The following is a 26322-nucleotide window of genomic DNA, read 5'->3' as shown; positions in this document are numbered from 1 at the left end:
CTGTCATCCCGGTTACAAAACGGTGATGTAATCCTCCCCTGGTAGAGTGGAGGGAAAAGCTTACTAATAGGACTCCTTTGAATTTTCCCCTCCCTCCCACGATGTGAGTGCATCAATGAGAAAGGGGTTAAACTGATTAGACCTTCAAATGTATCTAAGGCTACAATTAGTGCAGCAATCCTGAACAATGCACTGAAATAGACCTGTTCTTAAGCTTCATAATGCACTGTACTTTTTTTTACATAAGCTATACTGTCAATAATGAGAGGATGAATGTTTTTATAGATGTTTTCTACAGTGTTTAGATGATGTTTACACATTCTCCTGTGCTTTAGCATGATCTGTTGGGGGCAGTGTTAAGTGGCTTTTCATCATAAACAACATACAGGACCTGTGCATAGGAAGCTATGCTCTTAATGCTGTCTGTGAGTTCTGCAAATAAGCTTTCTCTGGTATACCAAGTGTAATGTGAGCAGAATTACTGAAACTGTCTTTTATAAAGTGTGTGCTATTTATACTAATTCAATATTTCATATGGATTTTTAGTAGTTAAAGTAATAAAATCTTTCTGAAATAAATTCTCTGCAGGTGTCCTTACAGTTAGACAAGAAATACGCTTGACAAGGTGAGCTAAAGTGCTTTAATTTAAAACTGAAAACCTCAGCAGTCTGCACTAAAGTCATACTGTCTATTATGCAACCCAAGAATGAATTATATGAATATTCAGAGAATAACAGTGAAGATTATCAGATGTGAGCTTCCACTGTCAATGAAAATGCAAGTGGAAATGTTTGAAAAGTCAAATCTGACTTCTATATCTGCACCACACTTGATACAAATCTACAAAACATTATGCCTGGCTGGCACCATAAACAATTACACTTTGTACTGTTTACAGTCTGGATAATTCAAAGTCACACACCACCTTACGTTCATTGCTCAACATCTAAACAACCTTATCGTTTGCTAACCAAAAACTTTGACTTTTACCTTCTGAAACTACACGTTTGAACTTATTTTCTACTTACGTTCATTCTGTGGGACACTTTGTTTTGTTTAAAAGGTGAGTATCCCATTCTCAAATAAATATTTTAAAACTAAATACAACTTAAACGTTAAATATCAATTGTAGAATTAAAAAAAGATGAATACAGACAACATACAGATATGACAAAATCATAAAGAATACAAAACAATGTGCCACACTTAGCACAAAGTGTGAACGCTGACTATTTACATTTTCACCACACTAAATCAAAGTAACATTATTTTATGTGTTTAGTGTAAAATAAAATGTTGTTCACAGTTTACAAGTGTACACGTCTACATGTACACAAAAATGTGACTGTTGCCATGACTGTATACTGCCATACAGTCCAACTGCAAAACTGACAATAGCCCAGTTCCTTTTAAGTGAAACCATGTTGATAATTTGGTTTGTGCATGCGGCCTCTACCACCAGCTTCATATGATGCTCAACTTGTCTGAACTGAAGATTATGTGATTGACACATGTTCTGTTCTGGTCTTTTCAAATGCCTCTAAAATTAAAGTCTTATGTGTAACTCCAATTATGCTTACCCTGATTTAAAGAGGTACCGCGCTAAGATAAACAGAGAAAGATGACACGCCATTGTCTAACTCGCATCACAGCACAATCGCATCTTTCTGGGTGCATATGATATGTCGTCAGAGCTTAGTAGATCTGGAAGTGAGCCGAGGTGGTGCCGTCCTTCCAGCATCGCAGGGTCTCAATGACGGTAGAGCGACACAGCGGACATGTTCTCTCCCGGTCGAACCACAAACACAGGCACTCCTCGCAGAACACGTGCTGCAGAGGAACACAATGTACACGTACGTGTTTCATTTCCGTGACAGAGAAGTAGAAAAAGCACAGCTAACACATCTCTCTAAAATCTGGGGGAAACAATTCTTGGATTGCACTCAAGGTTTAAATGTCTTTACAGCCTTGACTGTTATTTTGCATATTGTGTTTAGAAGCTGATGCTGACCTTTGACCTTCCTTAAGGACCACTATATATATATATATATATATATATATATATATATATATATATTACCAAACATTTTGCATTTATACTTAAAGAGCAAGTTAACACCAGCTGAATGTAGGTGTTTTTACCAACTTCCAGTGGATTAACTTCTCACCATGCTGCAGTGACATTGAATGTACTTCAGGGTGTGTCAGTACACCGTGACATCACTGTTAAGTGTGGTTAAAGGTGCAACGCAGCACATTTCTGACTTCGGTGGTCACAGCTTAAGCAGACTTCAAACCTTCAACCAGAGAGGGCAGTAAAACACTGCTTTTCAGCCTAGTTTCTCTTTAAATTTGTATCAATTGATTTATAATAATGTCTAATTTTCAACATTCTTCAAACTACTTCACTGAGTCCTTACCTGACAGAGAAGGGCTATGGGGTCTCTGAAATCAGCCTGACAAATAGCACAGACATCGCCCGCCTCGCTGCACTGCTGACTGCCCGCCCTCACTCCATAACTCTGCATGAGACAAAAACAAAAGTCTGAAGTCTCAATGCAAAAAGTTAAGCATATCCGTGTGTGTGTGTGTGTGTGTGTGTGTGTGTGTGTTTGCTGATATGTGAAAAAAGCACAATTAGTCAGAATCTGACCTGGGAGCTGCAGAGCATGACGAAGGCCTTGCGTATGGCAGACACACGTCCACAGATGTCAAAGGACTGCAAAACAATAAAGATAAAAGCACAATCAGTATTTTTATGAGAACGACAATTATTGCCCACAAGCCTTCGTATTTTAGCAATTCTGACTTTCCTTTAGCCTTTGCTAAACATTTGTTAACAAGACTAACCGTCTACAGCTACACTAGCAGCTCTGTGAGGCTGTTTAGGCCCTGTGGTGCTCTAAAAATGCTACTGTCTGCATTCTAACAGCACTGCCAATGCTAACATGGTTAACAAACGTAATGTTTGCCATGTTCACCATGTTAGACACCTAAGACCCGATGATGGGACTAGATGAAAAGTTAAGGGATCACCAAAGCGATTACAATTCATCCTGAGGGGAACATGAAGACCAACTGTCCCAAATGTCACAGAAATCCATCCAATACTTGTTGAGACATTTTACTCAAAACCACAAATGTCAATCTAAAGGTGTTAGTCAGTAGTGGTCTGAAGATTCAAACTGTTTTTGCTCTCAAGCCTGTTTTGCTAAATTTTATCAACTGTGAATCAACCACTTGTGCACAACATGCACATAAGCATATCTAATGTTGACACACTGCTAAGATGGCCTGATCATGGGAAACGCCGGAGTGCTGCACCTCAGCACACACACCCAGGAAGCTGTCCACCCAATTCAGCTGAAACAAGCCGATCATCAACAAATACATCCGGTGAATCACTGGTGTATTATTATTAAAAGAAGCCTGGACTATAACTGTCATCACATACTACACTACACTACACTACACAACACAACACATGACAGTGACAACCTCACGGTGTAAATAATTCATCATTGCATCATTCATCTAAGTTTGACTATTGCAGTTTCCCGTTTAATATCGTGACCGCCTGGAAACAGAGTCATGACTCTAGAAGTCTTGACTCCCTTCTTGGTAACTGACCTTGCTGTGACCTCTGTGGGTTTCCTGTCTCCTTCACTCTTCTTCTTCCACAGGTCCCAGAGCTGAGGTGACTTCTCATTTCGATATCCATTCTTATTCTTAAACTATCGCTGCCCAAAATTTCTTTCCAATCCAAGAGAAGAATTACAATGACACGTGAAGAGTGTCATTTGGTGGTTATATTTTTTCCTTGAGCACCTCCACCAGCTTTACCCAAAGTGGCAGAGACAAAGCCAATGCTTACCTGGAAAACTAATGGCTGAATTTAAATGAACGTTGTGGGTATGAATTAAAAACTTCCAGAGATATTCTCAATCATTATCAATTTTTATTTTACGTGTACACAAGAATAAGACTAATAGTCTACAGCCATAATAGCCGCTCTGTGAGACTGTACTTAGGCACAGTGGTGCTTTGAATAAAATGCTACCATCAGCATGCTAACGTGCTCACACTGTAAATGCGTTTAGAAGCTATAATGTTTACCATGTTCACCATCTTAGTTTAGCCTGTTCGCATGCTAATATTTGCCAATTAGCTCTGAACACAAAGTGCAACTGATGCTGACGAGAATGTCATTCATTTTGCAGGTAAGTATTGGACACTTTAGACCTGATGATGGGACTAGATAAATAGTTAAGGGATCACCACTAAGTGATTACAATTCATCCTAGGGGGAACATGAATGTCAGAGAAATCCATGCATTAGTTGACATTTTTACTCAAAACCACAAAAAGTCAATCTAAAGGTGGTGCTAGATGAAAAGTCAGTATGGGTTCAGCAGCTAAGATATTTCACTCTGGACCAAAGTGGTGGACCACTCCAAGCGACAGACCAACCGACTGATATGTCTGTAGAGCCACGCCACTAGCATAGCTAAAAACTACACCAAGTAGAATTTGTGTACAGCAAATGTTTATGTAATCTCCTAAACGGCAAGCCTCTTTCTCCAAGTTTTATCTAACCCTTTGTTGACAAAACAGCATGACAACAGTGAATCAACCACTGATGCACATCAGCAGACTCTAATGTTGACACACTGCTAATATGGCCTGATCATGGGAAACGCCGGAGGGCTGCACCTCAGCACACACAGCCAGGAAGCTGTCCACCCAATTCCGCTATTAAAATAATTTATTAGAATGTATTAAAAGAAGCCTGGACTATTCCATCACACACTACACTACACTACACTACACTACACTACACATGACACTGACAACCTCACTGTGTAAATAATTCAGCATTGCATCATTCATCCACGTTCCACTTTTTTGGGGGTTTGTGGATACTCATGGTCCCCAACAGATGAACTGAAAAGTTCCTGATGACCACCCTGAGTTATACTCCATCACTATCAAACTTCACACAAGAACAATAGAACTTAAGCACAACGGTGGTTTGAGCTAAATGCTAACATCCGTGATTTACCATGTTCACCATCTTAACAATTGTAGGGTGTAATGAACATTGTAGGCTCAAGTAGGGTGCTAGTGGGGGTTTAGACTTTAAGTAGCTATATTCATATTTAAGACACCTTCACTTGTTTCTCTTTTTGCTTTGCTGAGCTCTATTCTTCACGAGTATTTCCTCCATCTGTTGTCAGACCTTTGTACATCTTATTAATGACAGCTTGAAATGTTTCTGATGTAGAGATTTTGTGTCGTCTATTTGCACGAATAGTAAATAGAAACCATTATTGATCTTGGTTAAATATTGTGTTACAGGGCACTGATTACCTTGCACAGGCTGTAGATGATGATGAGTGTTGCTCCCAGGAAGTAACTGTTGGAAGGGTCTTCTCCCATGATGTATTTGTACCACAGCTGGATGGGCACCAGGGCCCTAAACAGCTGGCTCAGCTCCTCAATCAGCAGGTAGAACTTACCCTAGACAAACACACAAAATTACAAACTACAATATTAGAGGAGGCCTCTTTAGATGCATCAATCAATCTTGTCCATATGCAGGTGGCAGTGACTGTGAATGTGCCCACTGGCAGTGTTTTTGAAGACGAAACAACAAAACAAAAAGGGACCTCAGCATTCTTAACCCAAGTTTTAACTAAAGGAAAAAACATAATGAATTGAGACAATATGTATTCTTTCTTTGATCCACTCACTAACTGTCTAAAAAGCAAAAAGAGCTCAACAGCTTCGGGGCACTCTTCTATCTAGTCAAGAGCAGTGCGGTATTAAAAGCTTAAAACAGCATGCCTCCGGCCCAAACATGGCTGCTGTCCAGAGCTCCGCAGTTTCACAGCAGTACAGGCAATTTCCCCACACTGCAAGGGAAACTGGCAGTGGCTCTTTCCACCTGCTACCCAGTGCCCACATTAAACCCAGCCCTACGGGGGCTTGCTAGCTGCCTATAAAAAGGACCTCCCCTCCCCAAAATAATCACAGAGAAGAAATGAACTTCTGACTAAGTCCTAACTGCCACAAAGTGCGTTAAGTGAATTGGAGAACGGTTAAAAACAGAGGCGACCAAAATGATGGCAGACTTGATTCCCCGATGGCCCCCAAGGCATCTCAGCTTGCATAATGACTTCCTGAATCTTAGCTGACAAAGATTGATGACTGTGGGTAAAGAGCCATGAGCAGCCAGGTTGGTAGGGGAGGAAGACCTCTGCCAGTGGCTAATTCATCTTCCTTATTGTCCCCTCAGCCTCGTATCCCACAGTGCCCATCACGCCCACGCAGGAACTGTCAAATCTAGAGTTTGGACAGAAGCCAAGGAGTTTGAGTAAGCTCCACTGCAGGCCTTGTTTGAGTAGTTTCCTGCTTGGTTTCATTACTTTGTCTGATCTCTTTATCCACCCCACTACTACACACAGAAACAGACACCTAAATTTGCATTTTAAATCTGCAAGACTGTTATTACATTTTTATTACACATATATATATATATATATATATATATATATTCATTTGGGGGTAAGTGGGTGGGAGATATATTTGGCTTTAAATTGTTATGGCTGAAATTATTTTCTTATTTATCAGCCAGTGCTGTCACATCTTTCTCTATGGACTATCTCTGTGAAGTTTCATTCTAAACGAACAAAAGTCACCTTCACGTTTACTGTTTCTCATTAAAACACATTTTATACATCCTTGAGGCCTGACGAAGCGAGTAGAGAGCATTTCCTTCCTCATAAAGCTTTTGTGAAGCCGCCTTTTTAAAGATCTTAAATCTTGCATTGTGTGCATGTTTATTTGCTCACAGTCTTTCACTGCCACGTTTGTTGGCGCCACCAACTATTGATCAGTGGAAGCAACAGCAGGATGTGAATCGCGTCGCCCACCTGCTCATGTTTGTGCACGATACAAATAAAACGGGGACCCACTCAGAAAAAAATTGCTCCAAGTTGTCAAAAACACCACAGGGTACAGTTTTAGTTTCCCTTTAATCCAGGTTCATCTATTTATTGAAACAAACCAAGCTATTCAAATTAGATAGTGATAGTTTACTTTTAACAACAAACAAGTCTTTAATGGTACAATTAATAAATTCATGTCCACGTTCCCTTTCTTTGTTTTATTTTGTTGTAAATGTAATAGATTTGGCTTTTGGTCTGTTGGTCAAAACAAGCTCATTTAAGATTTCACCTCTCAGAGCTTGTGATGGTAATTTTTCACTCTTTTATGACCGTTTATAAACAATTATTCAATTCATCAAAATTTTAAAACAACAACTTAATCAGTTATAACAATAATAAATAAATTAAAAAGAACCATTTCCCTCAGACAATACAGAAAGTCTTAAACATTAAATCTTGCTTGAGGCAAACAGAATAGACATGTAGAGCAACACCAACAGAACAAAAAATAAACCACAGATCGATATTAGGAAGACCAAATTTAGGAACTGCCAAAAGACTCAGAGACACCTCTTGCACAACAATGAAAATACTTACACACTTAGGCAACAGACAATTATTATTCATACACAAGCAGTAGATATGAGCCATCTTTAAAACAAAGCCGTCATGGAACTTCTGTATGCGTGCCAGCTATCACTCGTGCAGACGCTGACTGTCGTAATCATGTAGGATCATTAGTGTGTCCGCGGTTGGATGCACTAATGAAGTCGACAGGCTGATTATGTGACTTCATGGAGTTCAGGATGGATGGGACCGTTTGGCCTCTAAGAACTAGTAGAAGACGGTGACGATATAATCTGGGATTCCCTAAAAGTCAACATGTGTCCCCAAAAAACTGTCAAATTCTATATGTGTGTATAGTATATCAGTGTGTGTGTGTGTGTGTGTGTGTGTGTGTGTGTGTGTGTGTGTGTGTGAGTGGAGGGTACAGGTAATGGTCCAGCTCCAGGGAGGGATGACCTCACCCGTACAAACCCCTCGAGGGCAAATGAGCTCAGTTGCTGGCTGCCGTGGTTCTGATAGGCCTGTAGGCCTGTTTATCAGTGGAAAATTTAATCCTAATACTTTGTAACCCCCCTCCTCCTCCCGCCATCCAACACACAAACACATACCAGAAACATGAGCTGCACCTGTATGGAAATCAAAGTCTATCTGTGTGTGTGTGTGTGTGTGTGTGTGTGTGTGTGTGTGTGCGTGTGTGTGTGTGTGTGTGTGTGTGTGGGGGGGGGGGGGGGGGGGGTAAGTGTGTTTGCAGTCATATTTTGTTGCCTCAGGCCAGACTAACCACGCACACAGACACCCACATGCACAAGCTCACCTAAGGAGTACCATTTAAAACCTTATGAATACAAAACAGTTTCACACTGTGACCCTTTAGCACTTTCATCACTCAGTGGAGTATTTCATCATACTTCAGCAAATCTTTTTTTTTTTTTTAATTATCAAGTTTCACAACTTTGACAGTCAACTTCCTGTAACTGAATCACTGTCTACACCATGTTGTGGATAAGCATGAACATGGCAGTCTACCAGAAACTTAAACTCAGATTTGATGCCTTTTAAGTATGCCATACAAGATTCCCCTACACATTCAGAGATGTGTCTAAAGGACAAATCCACAACCTGCATGCTCTCATAGTCTCATAGTGGTACTGCTTTTTCTGTGAAGCATTTGCAAGAAGCTGAGATGAGAGATAACAAGCTGGTCTAAATCTTCATTTGGGTGTTTTTTTGCTGTCAGCTTATCAAATATACAAAGGTTTGACATGACCTGGTTGGGCAAAAAGCTGCAAGCATTTATTGCAGTTTGGACAAATGGATATAATTAACAATTAACAACTATTTTTATTATGAATTTAAATAGTATCTTTTGTTTAACTTGTTTAATCGTCATCTTTAAAATGTCTATGTCTAATCACACTTTTACAGAGCTGATGTGAAAGGTGATGTCTCGGGCTGCGTGTCTTGTCCGATTGTTAAGACCTACAACAGTCCAACCTCCAAAACTCAAAGAAATTCTCTTTGAAAGACGCAAATCCTCATCTTAAAGGAGCTGGAAGCAGCAATTTCTTTTGCATTTTTGTTTGATGATTTAAAATGCCTATTAAGCCTATTACAATGCCATTATAATTATTCTTAATTATGCTGAGATCATTAAATACGGTGTTGTTTTCTGGGTCAGAGGAACAAATGTAGATTTCTTACCCTGGATTTGAAGGCCAGGAGAATCTTGGGCAAAAAGAGGACAAAGCATTTCAGGCCGATGGTGAAGTACTTAAGGACGAAGTCTGTGATGCCCACTGCCCAGATGAGATCAAAGAAGTCAAAGCTGTTGAGGTTGGGCTTGGCAAATATGAGGCTAGAAGAAAAAGAAAACAACATCTTGATGACTTGTTATAGGGAGCTCTGGTGTTTTCACTCGGGATGGTAGAATGACAAGCAACAGCAAGGCAAATGTTTACCATACTGTAAGAAACTCTCTGGAAACAAAATAATGGAAAAAAAAAACATAACACAAAATACTCACAGGACAAGACCAGACAAGAACAGGAGCACTCCCTAAAGGAAATTGAGGTAAAAATAAATTGGCTTACAGAACACAAAATGAATGGAAAAAGTTAAATATATAAAGAAAATCCAAAACATAAGATGGCAGGTAAAGAAACACACAGCTACTGTAGAAATACCTCCTTGTATACTACCTGTTGTGCAGCTCCTCATGACTAAATGTGTAGTAGATATACACTATATTCCCTGCAAGGAACATGATGATCCACAGAGCAACAAACACAGAACGTTCCTCCTGGTAACATAAAGAGATTTTAGCAACATTACTATACATTTCTTTAAATCTAAAATTGTAATTCAACACTTTTTTTTGCAATGATGTCGCTGATGACTGTGCTAATTGCTTGACTGTGATCTTATGTGGACTTTCTGTGTCAAGGTGAAAAGTTGTATATTGTAGCTATAAACAAAGTGGTTTTCAGCCTATCACCAGGTTCAGATCAAATTTAGATCAATAGATTTTTAATAGTGATGTTTGATAGTTGAATTTAAATTTTGAGGTTTCTCCTGTCAAATGAACAGAACAACTAGTGCATAGTTATCTTTTTAACCATGTAAATAACTTAAAGGGATAAGGCTGCTGATACTGTATATTTTTCTACCAAAACCAGTGATGAATTCATCCTACTAACAGTTATTGTCTGTGAATCCAAGGCCTGATATATATTTTCCTCTGTGCCATAGAGCTTCATTGTTGTCCAGGAACTATTCGCAATCACATGAATATTGGCACTGTAGTTGATTTTGAGGCAATCCAACACACACCATCCTGTTGCTGTAAATACTCCAAATGTGTGTTAATCCGCAGCTAAAAATAGTCCCCAACAAATGCACTATTTATTCCTATTTGATAAAGTTTGATAAAAACTACAGTGCCCAGCTGTTTCAGAAGATTATTTAGCCTTTACAAAAAAGGAGACTGTACAATGGGACTTTTTTTTAATCTACATCTTCAGTAGGATCTAATGGCCTTTGGGTTGAGAACCACAAGCAGGGTGGGGAAGTTGGACAGTATTGAGAGACACACTGTTGGTTTTTGGTCTTTTCATGGGATTTGTTGACAATAAGAAAAACATAAAATAACACCAGCCTTATCCTTTTGATCTAAGACTAAGTGTGTTTCAGTATCAGCATTGGTTTAAGCTAACAATGGAAAATATCAGATGTTGTCATTGTCTTTGAAAATTTGTATCAGCACAGCAGTTAATATACTGTAGTTTTTTTTACCCGTAACGACACTTGGTGCCTAAACGTGGAATTGGCATAGGCGAATGTGCAGGCCATGCCCACGCACACAGCAATACCTGCAGGAGAGAGATAAAACATCATCACTAACGCAGACCTTTTGCTGCTAATGATTCTTTGTTGTAAATAGTGTACAATTAGACACTGTTAGCAGCACCATTACTCGTCATGCTGGTGTACCTAGCTTATGCTGAAAGCAGACTTTAGCCAGCAGAATGAGGATGAATGGGAAGCCCCTCTGCAGCCATGTGACTACTGCCTTCAACTCAGACAGGGCTGGGGCCGGGGTGGACGGGTCTTCCTGGGCCTCCTCCCTGGAGCTGTGCCTTTCTGAGGCGGCTGCCGTGGTGGCCTGCTGGAGCAGAGAGGAGGTCCTGTGCTGCAGGGGCTGGTGGTGGAAGTGGTGGTGGTGATGGTGGTGCTGGGGCGGCCGAGGGAGAAAAGGTCCACCATCCGTGCGGTGAGGGCCCCCTTCTTCTCTCGACGATGCAGTCATCTGGATAAAAACTTCGGGGGGAGAGCCCAGGACTAAGCCGGCAGCCTGGAATTGGGCAGAGGAGACAGAGCCGGAGGGGACACCCACCAGGCCGGAGAAGATTTGCTGAGGTGAAGCAGGTGAGTCGGGCTTCAGGCAGTCAAACACACCACCCTCATCTAAGCTGCTCTCTGATCCCAGAGTTTGGCTTCGGGTCCTGGGTGGGAAAAAAGGGGAGGATGCAAAAAGAAAAACTTGGCCTGTAAGATGGCTATGCTTTATTTTTCATATCCTATATAGTATATTCTTTTAATATGGAATATTTTGTTGATATGTCATGTAAAGGGATCTGTACATTTTACAGGATTATGTCTGTGTGGGTAAGGAAGGCTAGTTTCCTCTGGTACATCCTACTTCTATACAGTTGTAAAGCTGCATACACTGAGCTGCGTTGTATCAACACCCAACACACGCACGTCACAAAAGGTATGTGGACACCCTGACATCAAACCCATAAATGACGATGGTGGTCATCTCATTTCAAAACCATGGGCATTATTCTGCTGCTATAACAGCGTCATGTGCTGAGAAGGCCCCACTCTTCTGGGAAGATTGTGTAACCTGGCTGCAGGGATTTGTTCTGCATTTAAACACTGGCTTTGCTTCAGGAAGACATTTAATAATTGCAGGGAGACGGCAGACATCTGTGGGGTGGTAACCCGCTGCAGTGTAACAGGTCAAATAATAAGGCTTTGACGTTTCCCCCTTAGGTTTGCCTTGGGAGTGCTTTATGACCAAATCAGAGCTACAAAGTGCTGAGGTCAGAAATGGGGATAGACCTCCACCAAAACGCTGCCACAAAGTTGGCTGTGGACAGAGGGGGTCCACATACATTTGGCTGGATAGTGTATAAGGACAATACACAAACAAAGGGCTTGCAACAGCAGCTGTGCCGCTTCTGAGAGCTATTCTTCCCACCTTTCAGAGGGCATGCCATCCGTGTTGCTGCTGTGTCTCCTCTGCATGGCATACCGCTCATCACCACATGGTCCAGCCCTGCAAATGCAAATCAACATCAACAGTGTCTGACTGACAGAGAAGCCGGCTTACAGCTTGTATCTTCAGTTATTCTGCTTTGTGCGTGTGTCATGCGTTAGACAGTAAGCTGCATAACAACGTGGACGCCTTTACCTGAATTAGTTCAGCGAACTGCCCTTCAGCTCTTGTCATGTTTAGTGACAGCTTAGCTAGGTTGATGTTGCCGCAGAAGATGCTCCGACGGTCCAGCGCGAAAAACTTCCTGTATGACGTCACCCAGGGCGCCTATCTACCAATCAGTGTCCTCCTTCCCAACACACCACATCCGTGTTGGAAATTTGTTTTGCTTATGGTGGGTTTCAGATGTCGCTGGATAAATACCACAGTTGCTGCTTGTTAGACGTAATGTCCGACATTACAGAATCGTTTTCTTCAAATGAGACGAAACTGCGTCACCAGTCTGCGTCATAGTATAACGCTATCTATTTTTTCACCATCAGTGTCTGACTTTAGTTAACGTTACTAATCTAGGCAGAAAGCTAATGCTAACGACAGCTAGCTAGCAGGCTAACAAAGCAGGCTTTTATGATGAAACACAGTTAGCTTGTGTGCCCACCAGTTAACTGTTTTGAGCTGTGTCAGACCATAATTTTGTATTTACAGCCATTGTCTGTTTAGCGTAATTGTTAGTGACGTAAACCAGACAGCATGGGTTAGCTAATGCTGCTGTGCTGGCTGTGAAAATAAAACGTTCTCACTTGTTGGGACCTATGTGCCGGTATTCATCAAATTTGCTGTCTGATAAAGCTAACGTTAGCTAACGTCAGTTTACAGAGCCGGTTTACATATTCCTGACAAATACGCCAGTCAGGGAATTGATACCCGTGGAGGGTTGATGTTTAGGGCTGTAACTGTCACCGGCATCTCCTCAAGAAAGCCATGCTATGATGGTGCTACGGCGGCTACTGAGAAAGCGCTGGGTGCTGGGAGTCGTCTTCGGACTGTCTCTCATCTACTTTCTCACCAGCACACTCAAACAGGTACAGACATTCACGCTAACTTACGACAAAGTAAATGGTGGTATCCTCTGCACCTGGGGTGGACTAGCTGGATAAGATCATTGGGATATGTGATTTTATATAGCAAAATACCACATTGTTTAGAAAATGTATTGAGAAACCTTAAAAAATAACCAGATGGGAAGAAACAAGAAATCTCATGACAAATCAAGGTGCTCCTTTACATTGATGCATCCTGCAAACCCAATATTGCCCTAAAGCAGTCTTGCTCATTAACTTGCAATATTGCCCTCAATGGCTTCACACCTTAATAGAAATGGTATAGCAAAATCTCTAGTGTAGGGCTGGGCATTAAACTGACTGAAATGTTGCTAGCATTGACTGGCCAGGTAGATTTGCAGTCTTGTTTACTTGTTTTTTGATCACATAGATCCGGATTTTAGGGCTGTAACTAATGATTGTTTTCGTTTTTGATCTGCTCTTGGCTCTGGGAAGCAGTGATGGGCAATTTTCTTCAATTCTTGACATTTTATTGTAAAAACAAGTAATTGATTAATTTAAGAATGATAAACAGATTAATCGATAATGAAAAAAAATCTTAGTTACAGCCCTAATAAAATGTTAAATGGCTGCATTTATATAGTGCTTTTTACAATTTGCCTCTCATTCACCCATTCACACACTCAATTAGGATCAATTTGGGGTTCAGTGTCTTGAGGACACTGGGACACTTCAACATGTGGACAGGAGAGGACGACCCTCTGTGCCTCCTGAGCCACAGTCGCCATTTATAAAGTAGTGAAAAATATCCATTTCTTACAGCCCAAAATTACATGTTTAAGTTACTTTTTTTTCTGATTAGCAATACCCAAAACCCAAAGATATTCAGTTTACTATCATAGATGACTAAAAAAAACAGTTGAAACTAGTGAATTTCTGCTTGAAAAGTGATTAATTTATTATCTAAATTATTGCAGACATTTTTTCTCCATTGACCTATCAGTTAATTGTCTGATTGGCCCAGCTCTATTTGACTAAAATCAGAAATGTGCCACTTTTAGATTGTACTTATTTAGGCAAAGGTCTTGTACAGCTGCTTTGTTAAGACAGCATTTAACATGTGAGAAACCACCTTATTTTGTTCAGTTAAAAAGGGTTGTAGAGAAAAACGTTTTTAGTTCTCAAAATAAGAAATAAAAAATGTAACTTTAGTATTATTACCAAAATTCAGGTATTTCAGGTATACTATTATCGGGAAAAAGTCAATTTCCAGCCCTACTGTATTTTCTCTTTACATGTCATCATATTGTCTGACTCTATTGTGAACTTTGTTAAGTTGTTCTTTGATGGCATTTCATGACCTTCTCCTGTGTGAATTTTGCAGGAGGAGCGGACCATACGGGACCGCACACTCCTAGAGGTTAGAGATCCAGACCATCGCATCCCCTGGAAAGTCCGTTTCAACCTGGGCAACAGCAGCCGACAGATCACTCAGTGCAGAAACTCCATCCAGGGCAGGACACTGCTCACAGACGAACTCGGTGAGTAATGCAGCCATGCCGGCATATACTGATGATAACATGGCAGCTCCATGAGACTGTTTTGTTGCCTTTAATCAATGTATATGCTTATCTGTGTTAATGTTTTACAGGTTATGTCTGCGAGAGAAAAGACTTGCTGGTTAATGGCTGCTGTAACGTCAATGCTCCCAGCAGCAGACAGTACATTTGTAAAAGCTGCCTGGCCAATGGCTGTTGTAGCATCTATGAGTATTGCGTGTCTTGCTGCCTCCAACCTGATAAGGTAATCAGTCACATCAAGGATGTTCAGGGGCTTGGGTTGTCACTGTCATCAGAAAATGCTCAACTGTCCACGTGCTGCATCTTGAAAGACTGTTGCATGTATACATTTTAAGTAATGATCCTGAAATGCAGGAATTCAGATACCATATGTCTCAAAGTTGAGTATTGCTTTTGCGTTTTATACATAGCAGTGATCATTAATGGCAAAGCAAGAACAGGTTGAAAAGATTGAAATCTGCACTTGTGCTCACTCTCTTATCTGTGTACTCTTCTTTAGCAACCTCTCCTTGAGCGCTTCCTGAATCGTGCCGCTGAAGGCTTCCAGAATCTCTTCACTGCTGTGGAGGATCATTTTGAGCTGTGCCTGGCCAAGTGTAGGACCTCTTCACAAGTATGTCATGAGATAGATACAAATTAAAACCATCAACTCTGACAGACCTCAACCCTATCTTTCCTAATACAGGATCAGTCTAAAACGTATCTGTTCCATTATTGTAGTCATTTTGAAACTAAACCTCCCGCCTATTTCTTGACAATTAAGATATTGTCAATTAAAGGTGATATTTCATTCAGCTGTCAAAGCTAGATAGAACATATCGAGAGTATATGCACAACTTTCTTTAACCCTTTGACACCGAGTGTGTCGTCGTTGACACTTTTGCACAAGCGCACTTTGGAAAAATTCCAACGGTTTCTGAAAGCTGAGACGTTGCGCTTTACAGCCAATATGGTGTCATTATGGTAATTTTACTCGCGCCTCCCAGTCAAAATAAGCAAAAAAGTCCAGGCAGACATTTTGAGGCTTAGGTTTTAACCCTTTAAAACCTAAACCTGGCTGTAAAGCGCAACGTCTCAGCTTTCCGAAACCCGTGACGTACTTATGGTAATCCAAAGTGCCCTTGCGCAAATGTGTCTCCGACGTCACACTCGGTGTTAAAGGGTTAATGCATCACTATGACTCATTGCAATTGTCTGACCCAAAAAATGTTTTGTTGCTCTCTTTATGAATATTATCACTTTAGTTTCATATCATACATTCCAGAGATAAAAAACTGTATGTTCACATTCATTCTGCACTCTCTTTGACCTTTGCTCTCTATATATTAATTGCTCATACAACTCAGAATTTGAACTTTTTTGTCATTTGCTTTTAATAAGAGCATCAGGCAAATAGTTTTATGGTTCCTGGCACTGCATGAATGTTTTACTTTATTACATTCCTAGTGTACCTTTCAAAAATCCCCCACCCATGAACATTCAAATGCTCTATTGTTTTAGGTGAGAAAAGCTTCACACTTAACACTTGTTGTTTTTTCCTCTCATGCAGAGTGTTCAACATGAGAACACCTACCGAAACCCTCAAGCAAAGTACTGCTACGGAGAGAGTCCTCCAGAGCTCCTTCCCGTATGAGCATTTGACTTTCCTCTCGGGTTTTAGGAAGTACAGGAACCGCAGTGGGCCAATAAAACGTCCCAGTTTGGACAACTAAGGGTGCTTGGAGAAGAGACTCTCTGCAAATGAACTTCTGTCTGAGACAATTTTGTATTATAGTGGCAAAGAGATGGAGACATCCAAGACCAACCTCAAAATGGACAAATGCTGTATGTGATTTGATTATTTACACTTCATAAGTGCATAGAACGCTTCATACATTCATCCGTGATGATCATCATGTCTACATAGCAGGCAGCTCATCCATCAGAATCTTCAAACCAGTTCATGTCATAAAATAGGCTTAAGGTAACAGCTGTTTCATGTTTTGTTGAATATTTTAAAAACAGCAAAGAATGTGTCATTACATCTGTGTATAGTGCATGCATATGAAACTGCTATTTAATAAAAGTGACTGTGAAATGAAATGTCTTATAGTTTATGCTTTTTGTGAATGGTGACATTCAGAACTTATTTTCTGTTCCTTTGATATTTTTATGAACTGTTGTGTGACAGGTGTAAAAGGCAGTCCAACACTGGAGTGTGTATGTAGTTTATCCTAAACAAGTGTAATAGGCATCATTTATTTTAAAGCTTGTTGAAGAAAACCTTTGGGTTTGATGTACTAGAAGAAGAAAAGGGGAAAAGTACTGTATCACCAGGCATTTTCTTTTATTAGCCAAAATGATCATTATGTCAATGGTGCGCAAACAGAAGGTACAAAGTGTTCAAAAAGACATTTGAGTTTCATGAAGAATTTCCACAACAGTCTTGTGTAGGAAAGTATTACTAGGAAATGTCCATGTTCTCCAAAGTATGTACAATCTCAGCATCATGTAGCCTCATTTGAAGCTCATTCAGACCCACGAAACATTGGAACTTCTTTTGAATATTAATTGATCATTTAATTTGAGGAGGACGAGGCCCACATTAATCTTTGTTACCGTGTTGTTGTTCTCCTGCATTGCTTTGATGGGAGCGTGACAGACTTATCTGTCTTACCGTGCACTGTCCATCTGTCCACACATTTCACTGTGGAATACGGTGATTGGAGTCCAAACCGGTGGCTCTCTGAAGGTGATTCTTATCAGCTTCTCTTTCTACCTCAGGCAACGTAGCGCGCTCACAAGGGATAGATGGCCAGAGCAAAACAATTAATCATTGTGAAGGCTGAGAAAACAAACTGTCGTAATTAAGAAATGTATTAGAGCCCCTTTTCATTTCAAGTTGATTAATTACCGTCACATGGGAACGACGTCAGGTGCTGAAAAGTATCAAGTTTATTTGAACAAAGCCATTTCTGAGCATTTCTTTTCGAGGAATAATTTGGGAAAAACACTGGCTATCTTGCCGAGAGTTTGATGAGAAGATTGATACCACTCTTTTGTCTGCAAAGTAAATATGACTAGCAGCTGGTGAGCTTAGCTTAGCATAAAGACTGGAAATGGTTGGAAACAGCTAGCCTGAATGTCCAAAGATAGAAAAAAAGTCAGCCTACCAGCACCTTTAAAGCTCACTAATTGACAGGTTATATGTTGTTTTTTTTAAACGTGGAAAATGGCAAGTTGTTGAGTTATGGTGGGTTTCTTGCTGGGCTATTTCTTGGCTTAAACAAACAAAATAAAACGTGTTAATTAGTGAGCTTTAGATGTGCTGGTAGGAGGATTTTGTTACTTTCAGACAGAGCCAGGCTAGCTGTATGCTAAGCTAAGCTAACTGGCTGCTAGCTGTACCTTAATTTCCCTATTTACTGGACAAACATGAGAGTAGTATTGATCTTCTCATCTAACTCTCTGCAAAGCAGAAAGCAAATATGAAAAATTGCAATTTAATCAGCTATTTTATCTAATTTATGCCGTGTGTAAAAAAAGTGTTAATGTTAAAGTGTTAACAAATCTTGAAATAAATCTTCAAATCGTGTAACCATGTCTGAGTCACAAACTGATCAGCTTGTGTTAAAAAATTACAAGAGGTATCCACTGCCCTCCAAATACTTCTTATGTGTTGCCTCAGTAGCTGTATGTCTTATCTTATTTTTCCCTTTGACCTTTACAATTTGGACCCCAACCTTACTCTCCAGCCACTCCAGATAGTCCCTGGCTGTCTTCAACAGGGTGTGACTCCACTGCTTCCTCTCAAACGCATGCTTGGGCATTTTTGGTGGGGATGGCTTCGGGGAGCATTCCCCATTGAAAGTTTCCTTCACACACACCGCAAGGAGGTTGACCGTGGAGATGGTATCCCTGAGCTTCTTGTGAAGTGAGACATCTTCGGGATTCAGGTTCCTCCTCTGGTCCTCCAGGACTTTCTCCAGGCCTTGAGCCATGAAGAAGAGGCTGCACTGAACTTTTGACCCATTGAGAGGAGAGTTCTGATGGACCTGGAGCTCAGGGAAGCCTGGGGACCAGGTGCCAAGATGCTTCCCATTGGCTTCGTCCTGTAACAGAAGACCAACAGTGTATATAATTCGATTTATTTAGCTGCAACATATGAAATATCAAATCTGTAATCTCATTATATCACAAATACGCCACTAATATCTTAAACTCTGTCTCTGACATCTGAGCACCCACGCAAGAAATGTGTCTGTAGATTTAATAAAAGATGTGGTTTTAAAAGCCAACATTAATGCTTACTGGTGCTTGTCAATGTTCCAATGTCACCAAGACAAAAGACACATTTTTGAGATAAAAGAAAGAGCACTGACAAGACACACTGTCCAACAAAACGCTCATCCCACGCGCTGAAGTGAGAGGCTCGCGTAATTTAATGTTCATATTGTGCTGTCGTCGTATGAAACAGATGCGTATGCACTGGCAGCTGTCATTAGTCTCACAAGTAAATAAAACATGCAAAAAAAGCCCATCTTTCAATCTTTCAGACACCCACAAATGAGCTCATCCAACTATATTTTAAATAAAGTTATTTTCATTTTATGCAACTTTATACTTTTATTCCACCACATGGAGAACTGGGGAATGACTGTACTTTTACTTAATTGACTTCCATTTACTACATTTGACTTTACAGCTATAGTTACTCTGCTAGTTACTTTTCAGATTAAAATGTTCATATCATCACAGCATTGTAGATGTTAAAGAGATGCATTTCTCTACAACAGTGATTATGATTTGCTTCACCTCCACCAACTACAACATGGAAATTCTGCTTATATTGCACACTACCATTCTGCTTAATGCATACTTGTACTTACGATACTTAAATACATTTTACTACTAATACTAATATTGTACTTAGATAACATTTTGAATGCAGAACTTAAACTTGTAATGGACATTTTTTGTACTTTGTGATACTTTGTTAATCCCCCTTCCACCACTGCCTGCATGTCTGCACCGTGATTGAGAGCTGCTTCACAGAAACAGCTTTAAAAAGACAACTTTCTCTGTGCTCGTCATTCTGCTATTGAAATTTGAAAATGTCCAAACTTTAGGCAGACATTCCAGTGTGATAAAGACAGTGGCCGCGACATACAGACTACCATCAGATATGATGTAGAGACACACAGTATTATGTTACTTACGAAACTTGTCAAGCTTGCTTTAACTAGACTTTTGGTGAGGGCTGTCAGCTCTCGTGGCCTGCATGAGACACCAGCAGCGTGTTTCTTTGGTGCGTGTCCTGCATCCAAGCTTTGCATCAGAATCACCATCCAGACACACACCACTTTCAGAAAACCTGCAAATGCAAAATCCATCACCTGGATTTGAAAGTTTTAAATAATTGAAAGAAACATTGATTGAAAGTGAGTTACGTGGCATACTGTACCCGCTCTGTATGTCATTCTGACTCTGTTCAAGTTTTCAAATATGGACTGATTCCTATAGTAATGCAATCACAATCACACAAGATCATTTTCTATGCTCTCAAAGGAGGCGTGTGAAAGAAGTGTAGAAGATAAACTTCCCCTATCTCTGACTTAGCCGTATCCTTTGATGAAAAAAGAAAAGTGGCTTGTTTGACTGGTCAACACCTTGCTCAGTGCTCATTGTCACTTCCACTTAAGGAAATGCTGCAAATTACTGACGATGAAGATTGAGATTCAACAGAACGGTCATGAAGGTTCACTCATTTCCAGCGCAAAGACATTCATAAACATTCTGCAAATGACTGAAATAGAAAAATCTGAGTAATCTAATTCACTAAGCAATTAATTAGTATTTTGTATAAGCAATTTGGACTTATTTTGGACCCAACACCAAAAATAAACAACCACCTCATCTTTACATCATTTCAGATAAAAAAAACATACTGTGGCAAATATATCTTTCATATACACGTCAGTTGTTTGTCACATACTTTCGTGACACTTTTGAGATGACATATTTACGATTGATTCATTCCTTCTCTGATCCCCATCACGCAATACTTCCTGTGCGTAGAAGTGATGCAAACCACAACTCGACAATATCCTTTCATGTCAGCCTGGTTCAGTCCAGTTTTACCCTCCAACTACATTTTCTGCCTCTACATGACTGGTTTGATTTGATGGGGTAGGACGGTTAATAAGTGGTTCAATCCTCAAAGCTCTTTTCAGCAAAAGAAATAAAAAGCAAACTGATACAGAATATTACAGAACCTGAATTGCTTTATTAGGTTTAGCCAGAGCGAACCATGAATTAGTCACCAGAAATATTAATACATTATTAATATATTATTACACAGTCACAACATCCAGACTTTACAACAGAGGCTGAGGTTACCGTTGTTGGTACTTTATATGAAATATACATACATACACATACACATTTCTTTTCCTGTGTGAAAAAGTGGCGTTTAAAAACAAAAACATTAATGAAACAGAAACAAAAATGAACAACAATGAAATTCAAAAATAATACAAATAAATAATAAATAAGCTGAATAAAATAGAAAAAAAACAACAAATAAAACGAGCAGCCTCACAGCAAGCTGCCAAATACTGTTTCCCACTACAGACCAGTGAATGGCCTTCTACCGTCTCAGCCTTACCGAACTGGAACATACCACCTGCTCAGGTGAGTGTATGGTGAACAAAACGGATACATCAGACCATACAAAATAACAAATAAAGCATTAATTAAAGATTTCTTAGTCACTGCTGACATCACAAAACACTTACGGGTGCACCAACTTTGACTTTGAGTGCCACTTCCTGCAGAACGGTTTCCCCCCTTCAGTCCCTCACTGCTTCGAGGACTTAATGATGCAAACCTGTTTTCACTCCTTTTTTTAATTAATAAAACAAGCACAAATAAAACTGCACAACTTACACTTATGTGTTACTTAACTAATAAATTACTAATCAATAAATAAAAGATGAAATTTGACTGAGATAAATGCTACAACACACACAAAAAAATGGGAAACAGGGCCTTGCGAAAAGGGAGGGGGGTATTGTATAAATAAAGTGCGATTCTCAGTAAAGTGTTGTTAATGATAATAATAATAATAATTGTTTTCATCAGCCCTTTTAAGAAAATGAATACATATTAAATAAATATAAAAAATATAAGAATATATATAATCCTAATTTAAAATATATCACAGTCTGCTGGGCATGGATTTAATTTGCATGAATTCCTGTTTAAAACATAAATATACCACAAATAAACTGATATAAGTATATAAATTACAAGATGCCTAACAGGTCACAACACACATCCAGTGGGAGTCTGGCATTGACCAGAGGTAGAAGTTATGGTGACAATTTTACCAGGGCTTGTGTGAAAACATGTTAAACACGGCAGAATATACCGGACGACGTATGAGGATACCAGGTGACATCATCAGGGTCACTTTCTCAGACTTCTCAGGAGTGCCTTAAAAGTGAATCTCTGCTTTCTGTTTGTCACACGCTTTCTTTGCCTCCTCAAGTGCCTGCAACACTTTGGTAAGCCAATCCTTCAGTGTGCCTATGACAGCCCCTCCGTATACTATTTTTTCATAGTCATGACTGTGGGACAACTGTGGTGGGGCTGGCATTGTCGGCAAAGGCATTTCTGGGTCGATGTTGATGAGAATTGCCTTTATTTTATGTAAATGGTTGAAGAGTCCACCCTTAACGCGTATCAGGGGCCCTGCAACAGATTTCGGGTTGCCCCAAAGTTCGTTCTGATATTCTCCCACATTTGAAATGTGCAAATAGAAATGTACATTCTTGATGTAGATGTCCTGCAGCTTCTCTTCTATGCTGATACCAGATATTGTGGAATCAGGGACATCATCTGGAACTGAAGCACTAAGGGGTCCATGAAAATGTATCTATAAGAAAGAAAAGGTCTTAAATGAAGTGGAGTGGAGGTGATCATTGTAAAATACACATTTTTATTCAAACAAGAGCAAATTAGCAGGCACTACTTGTCAATGGTGATACTAATTCAACCACCACCATAAACTGGTTTTTAAAGGAACTACAGTATATTAATAAGATTTTCCTTTTACAAATTAGCACAAGTTCATAAGTACAGTTGGGAGTGAATGAAGGTAAACTGACATGAAAGTTAAGTTTACATGAAATATAAAATATAAATATGAATAAATCTTCTTTTAGACAAAAATAGTTAAGTATATACAAAACAACATACATACATTACATAAAAAGCAATATTGGTACCACGATATCAATTAAGCTTGCTTTATTAGACAATGCATGTTGGTGTTAACTGTAAATGGAAGCTGAAGGGGATGTTTTCTGTTCCAGTCTGTACGAGTTAAAGATAAAATCCTTAAGATTTCCATGAAATCAAACCCTGTCTTTGATACTTTTTATGACTGACTTCTTTATTAAAAAAAACACGTTTGTTTGGCTGCACTGTAAACAGATGCACCAGTTGCTCTTTTGTTGTTATTTCTGACAAAGCAGCGAGAAGCATTTGCCGTGTTATTAAACAGCACTTGCTGTTACCTCGGTAACCACACGTGCCACCAAATTAAGGATCACCAGGAACAAAATCATAAGGATTACTTTATAATTTTGTGTACAGACATTTTTCCGTGGGTAGATGTGAGGCATTTATAAAGAGGGATGTCTACATTATGCTGACTCAGCAGGGGATTGGCTGTACATGTATTTTTGCACAGCAACCAAATGATCAAAGCACAGAGTGAGCGGGATGGGCTGGTGATGATGTCCTACAGTGTCAAACAAAACAGCAATAGCATTACAAAAGCACCTGGTGTCACATTTATACTCTACAAAAGCCTGAAGGAGAGGATGAAATAGTCTTCTGATTAATTTGTACATACTTTTATTTCTAAATTTATGCTGCTTTCTACTCTTGAATGGGATCAATAAAGTATTTCTGATTCTGATTCTGATGTCACAAATCGCAACGACGAAATCAAACATGAGTTTTGATCAAGTGACTAAGTGATGATGTACCTGTGGATAAAGTTAAATGTTTTGCACCAGTTCCAAAAACTGCACTTGTGCATGATTGTAGCTCACTATGCAACAAGTAGTACAGGAAATATATCATACATGGTAAAAATGACAGAATCACTGGGTGGTACTTACATATTCACGCAGTAGCTCATCTGCTTCCTTTCTCAATAGCTTTGTCAGAGAATTAGTGCTCTTCAAGTCATCGCCACAGCTGGTGTGAGTTGGAGCAAGAAACACTAGCCTCCACTGGACTTCCAGAAGCATCAAGACAAGTACTAAGAAAAGATCATGTGGACACAGGTGACTCAAAATGCAACACAGAATATGAGGCAAAAAGAATTCTGCTGCGTTTAGGATGGATTTCTCTTTGAATTCAGGCTGCACAGTCAGGAAAGGAAGCAGACATTAGTTCATTTTAAGGGATCACAAGGCAACAGTGTTGGAAAATCCTTTAACATCACTAGAAGTATTTCCTTGGACAAGGTTACTGTAGTTAGGACTATGGTCTATGGTAGGTCTAGTTAGCTTCTAGTGTATGCTAGAGTATGCTGGAAGAATTACAAGAAAACATTAAATTGGGGAGGATCAGTCCCCCCCCGGTATCCAAATATATAGGCCTACACATTCACATTACTGCTACAACAAAAAATAGCACACTCCGGCACGTGTGTCTGTACACAGTTTTGACATACTTAATATAAAAATATCTATTTGTCATTATATAAGGTAGTATTTTATTACATACATCAATAACAATGTTTAATGTACTATTAAATATTATAAAGATATTTACCATAGTGGCTTAGAGGTCCATTCTGTTTATAATCCATAGTGACTACAGCAATGTGTAAATTTTCAAAATACTTTTCACTGGTAAACTGGCCTATATATACACAGTATTTGAATGCTTTGTCATCTACACCCACCCACACTGACACACCCGTACATAACTTCTTATGCTACAAGGAATGACAAATTTCATGATGACATTTTTTTTCTAACATCACTGTCATGTTACGACAGTGTGCTGCCACAAAGTTAAGACATTAAATGATACACCATTTGACTGCTTTGTATATTTCAGGCCTCTGAAAATGAAACAAAGATGACGAGTAAAATCACCACCATGTCGGAGTAATTCAATGACAATTTGTCCTCTAATTCAGTGGCCGTGTTCCCGCGAAGGGGTCGCAGGATAACTTTGAGGGGTCATGACATGATACAAGGAATGGGAAAGAATCAAAAACCTTTCCTGCTACACAAAATAAGTTTTCAGACTGTTCTTTAATCATTGTTATATTTTTCTCAAATATGGAATAGTTCTGCTTTAAACCTATGTCATAAGTAGACATTGCTTTGTTTTAAGTGGACACAAGTCAAAACAGTTGGGAAGTCTCAAGAAATTGTTGAAAAAGTTAATTTTGAAGTTATTTAATCACTTAATAAATCTTAATTAAGACTTTTAATTTTGCCCAATATGTGTCAGGTCAGGTAACTTCTGATATGATCAGCTACATTATCACTCCTGCATCAGCTGTACGTCTTGTTTTCTTTTCCCCTCCAAACCATGATTGTATCAATTTCCACTTGTTCTAAGATGTCAGGGCACAAAATCATCCCCTCAAAAAAGAAAAAAAATAGTGGCCAAGCAGCTCACAGCTCATATACATATAACAAACATCGTTCAGTTGTTTATTGTGAGATGTTTTCCTTTGAAACAGCTTCTTTTAACATATTTTTAACACAGGTGAATGCTCTCTCATGGCACTTTTAGATCTCAGTGTACTCTTCTACACTGTTGATTATTGAACCATAATGACTGGATTAATGTTCTCTTACCTCTCTGACGGGAGCTTTGTCTTCTGGTGTGCCCCATGGTTCTGTTCTGGCTCCTGTTTTGTTGCCTCGTACATGCTTCCCCTTAGACAGATCATCAGTTTAAAGGTGCATCTAATTTGTACGCAGATGGCATTCATTCATACTTTCTCATCTGGGACGGAGAATATTTCTTAGGATTTTATTTCTTTAAGACCGGGCTTGTTATACCTCACCCCAGACTCAAACCCAAAGGGATGAAACCTTTGAGGTGGTGGCTCCAAGACTTCCTTTTAAAGCTGGGACAGCCAAATCACCACAGGGAAGTTCCCACAAAACCCCAAATAACCTGTCATCCTAACTTCCTATATTTGAGTTATGAATAATGAATGACAGATTTTAAGGCATAACATGCCTGTCATGACGTGGTCTGTTGGAACATGCAGTTGTACAATGAGCATGTATTTATGCCTCAAGAATTTAACTGGCTCATGCCAAGAAGTCAAGAAAGACTACATATTTTCAATA

The 26322-nt window shown here is 39.5% G+C and overlaps 2 protein-coding genes across 3 annotated transcripts; one reads left to right on the top strand and one right to left on the bottom strand.

Moving 5' to 3' along the window:
• Window positions 1-1695: 1695 nt before the first annotated feature.
• On the bottom strand, window positions 1696-12578 carry rnft2 (ring finger protein, transmembrane 2). The gene is made up of 10 exons (XM_070904556.1): window positions 12493-12578; window positions 12280-12357; window positions 11007-11518; window positions 10809-10885; window positions 9716-9816; window positions 9219-9372; window positions 5371-5520; window positions 2654-2719; window positions 2421-2522; window positions 1696-1830 (listed from the first exon to the last, which is right to left on the bottom strand). Exons 2-10 carry the CDS (start codon window positions 12324-12326, stop codon window positions 1696-1698), a joined length of 1344 nt encoding a protein of 447 aa, XP_070760657.1. The 5' UTR covers window positions 12327-12357; window positions 12493-12578.
• Window positions 12579-12870: 292 nt separating this feature from the next.
• Window positions 12871-16998, top strand: spring1 (SREBF pathway regulator in golgi 1). 2 transcript variants are annotated; one of them, XM_070904557.1, is made up of 5 exons: window positions 12871-13379; window positions 14743-14899; window positions 15010-15161; window positions 15438-15551; window positions 16488-16998. In XM_070904557.1, the coding sequence occupies exons 1-5, from the start codon at window positions 13284-13286 to the stop codon at window positions 16569-16571; spliced, it is 603 nt and encodes a 200-aa protein (XP_070760658.1). In that variant the 5' UTR covers window positions 12871-13283; the 3' UTR covers window positions 16572-16998. The 2 variants fall into 2 exon arrangements, with proteins under 2 accessions (XP_070760658.1, XP_070760659.1); XM_070904558.1 differs by lacking the exons at window positions 14743-14899; window positions 15010-15161.
• The last annotated feature ends 9324 nt before the right edge of the window (window positions 16999-26322 follow it).

The sequence above is a fragment of the Enoplosus armatus genome, chromosome 4, assembly GCF_043641665.1.
Source record: "Enoplosus armatus isolate fEnoArm2 chromosome 4, fEnoArm2.hap1, whole genome shotgun sequence".
Lineage (NCBI taxonomy): Eukaryota > Metazoa > Chordata > Actinopteri > Centrarchiformes > Enoplosidae > Enoplosus > Enoplosus armatus.
This window is presented reverse-complemented; position numbering and strand designations above follow the sequence as displayed.

Coding starts and splice junctions, on each gene's coding strand:
- rnft2 (XM_070904556.1), bottom strand. CDS start 12,326: ATGCAGAGGAGACACAGCAGCAACACGGATGGCATGCCCTCTGAAAG. Junction 9,817..10,808: donor GGCACCAAGTGTCGTTACGG/GTAAAAAAAACT, acceptor TTATGTTACCAG/GAGGAACGTTCTGTGTTTGT. Junction 2,523..2,653: donor TCATGCTCTGCAGCTCCCAG/GTCAGATTCTGA, acceptor TGTCTCATGCAG/AGTTATGGAGTGAGGGCGGG.
- spring1 (XM_070904557.1), top strand. CDS start 13,284: ATGATGGTGCTACGGCGGCTACTGAGAAAGCGCTGGGTGCTGGGAGTC. Junction 13,380..14,742: donor TCACCAGCACACTCAAACAG/GTACAGACATTC, acceptor TGAATTTTGCAG/GAGGAGCGGACCATACGGGA. Junction 15,552..16,487: donor AGTGTAGGACCTCTTCACAA/GTATGTCATGAG, acceptor CCTCTCATGCAG/AGTGTTCAACATGAGAACAC.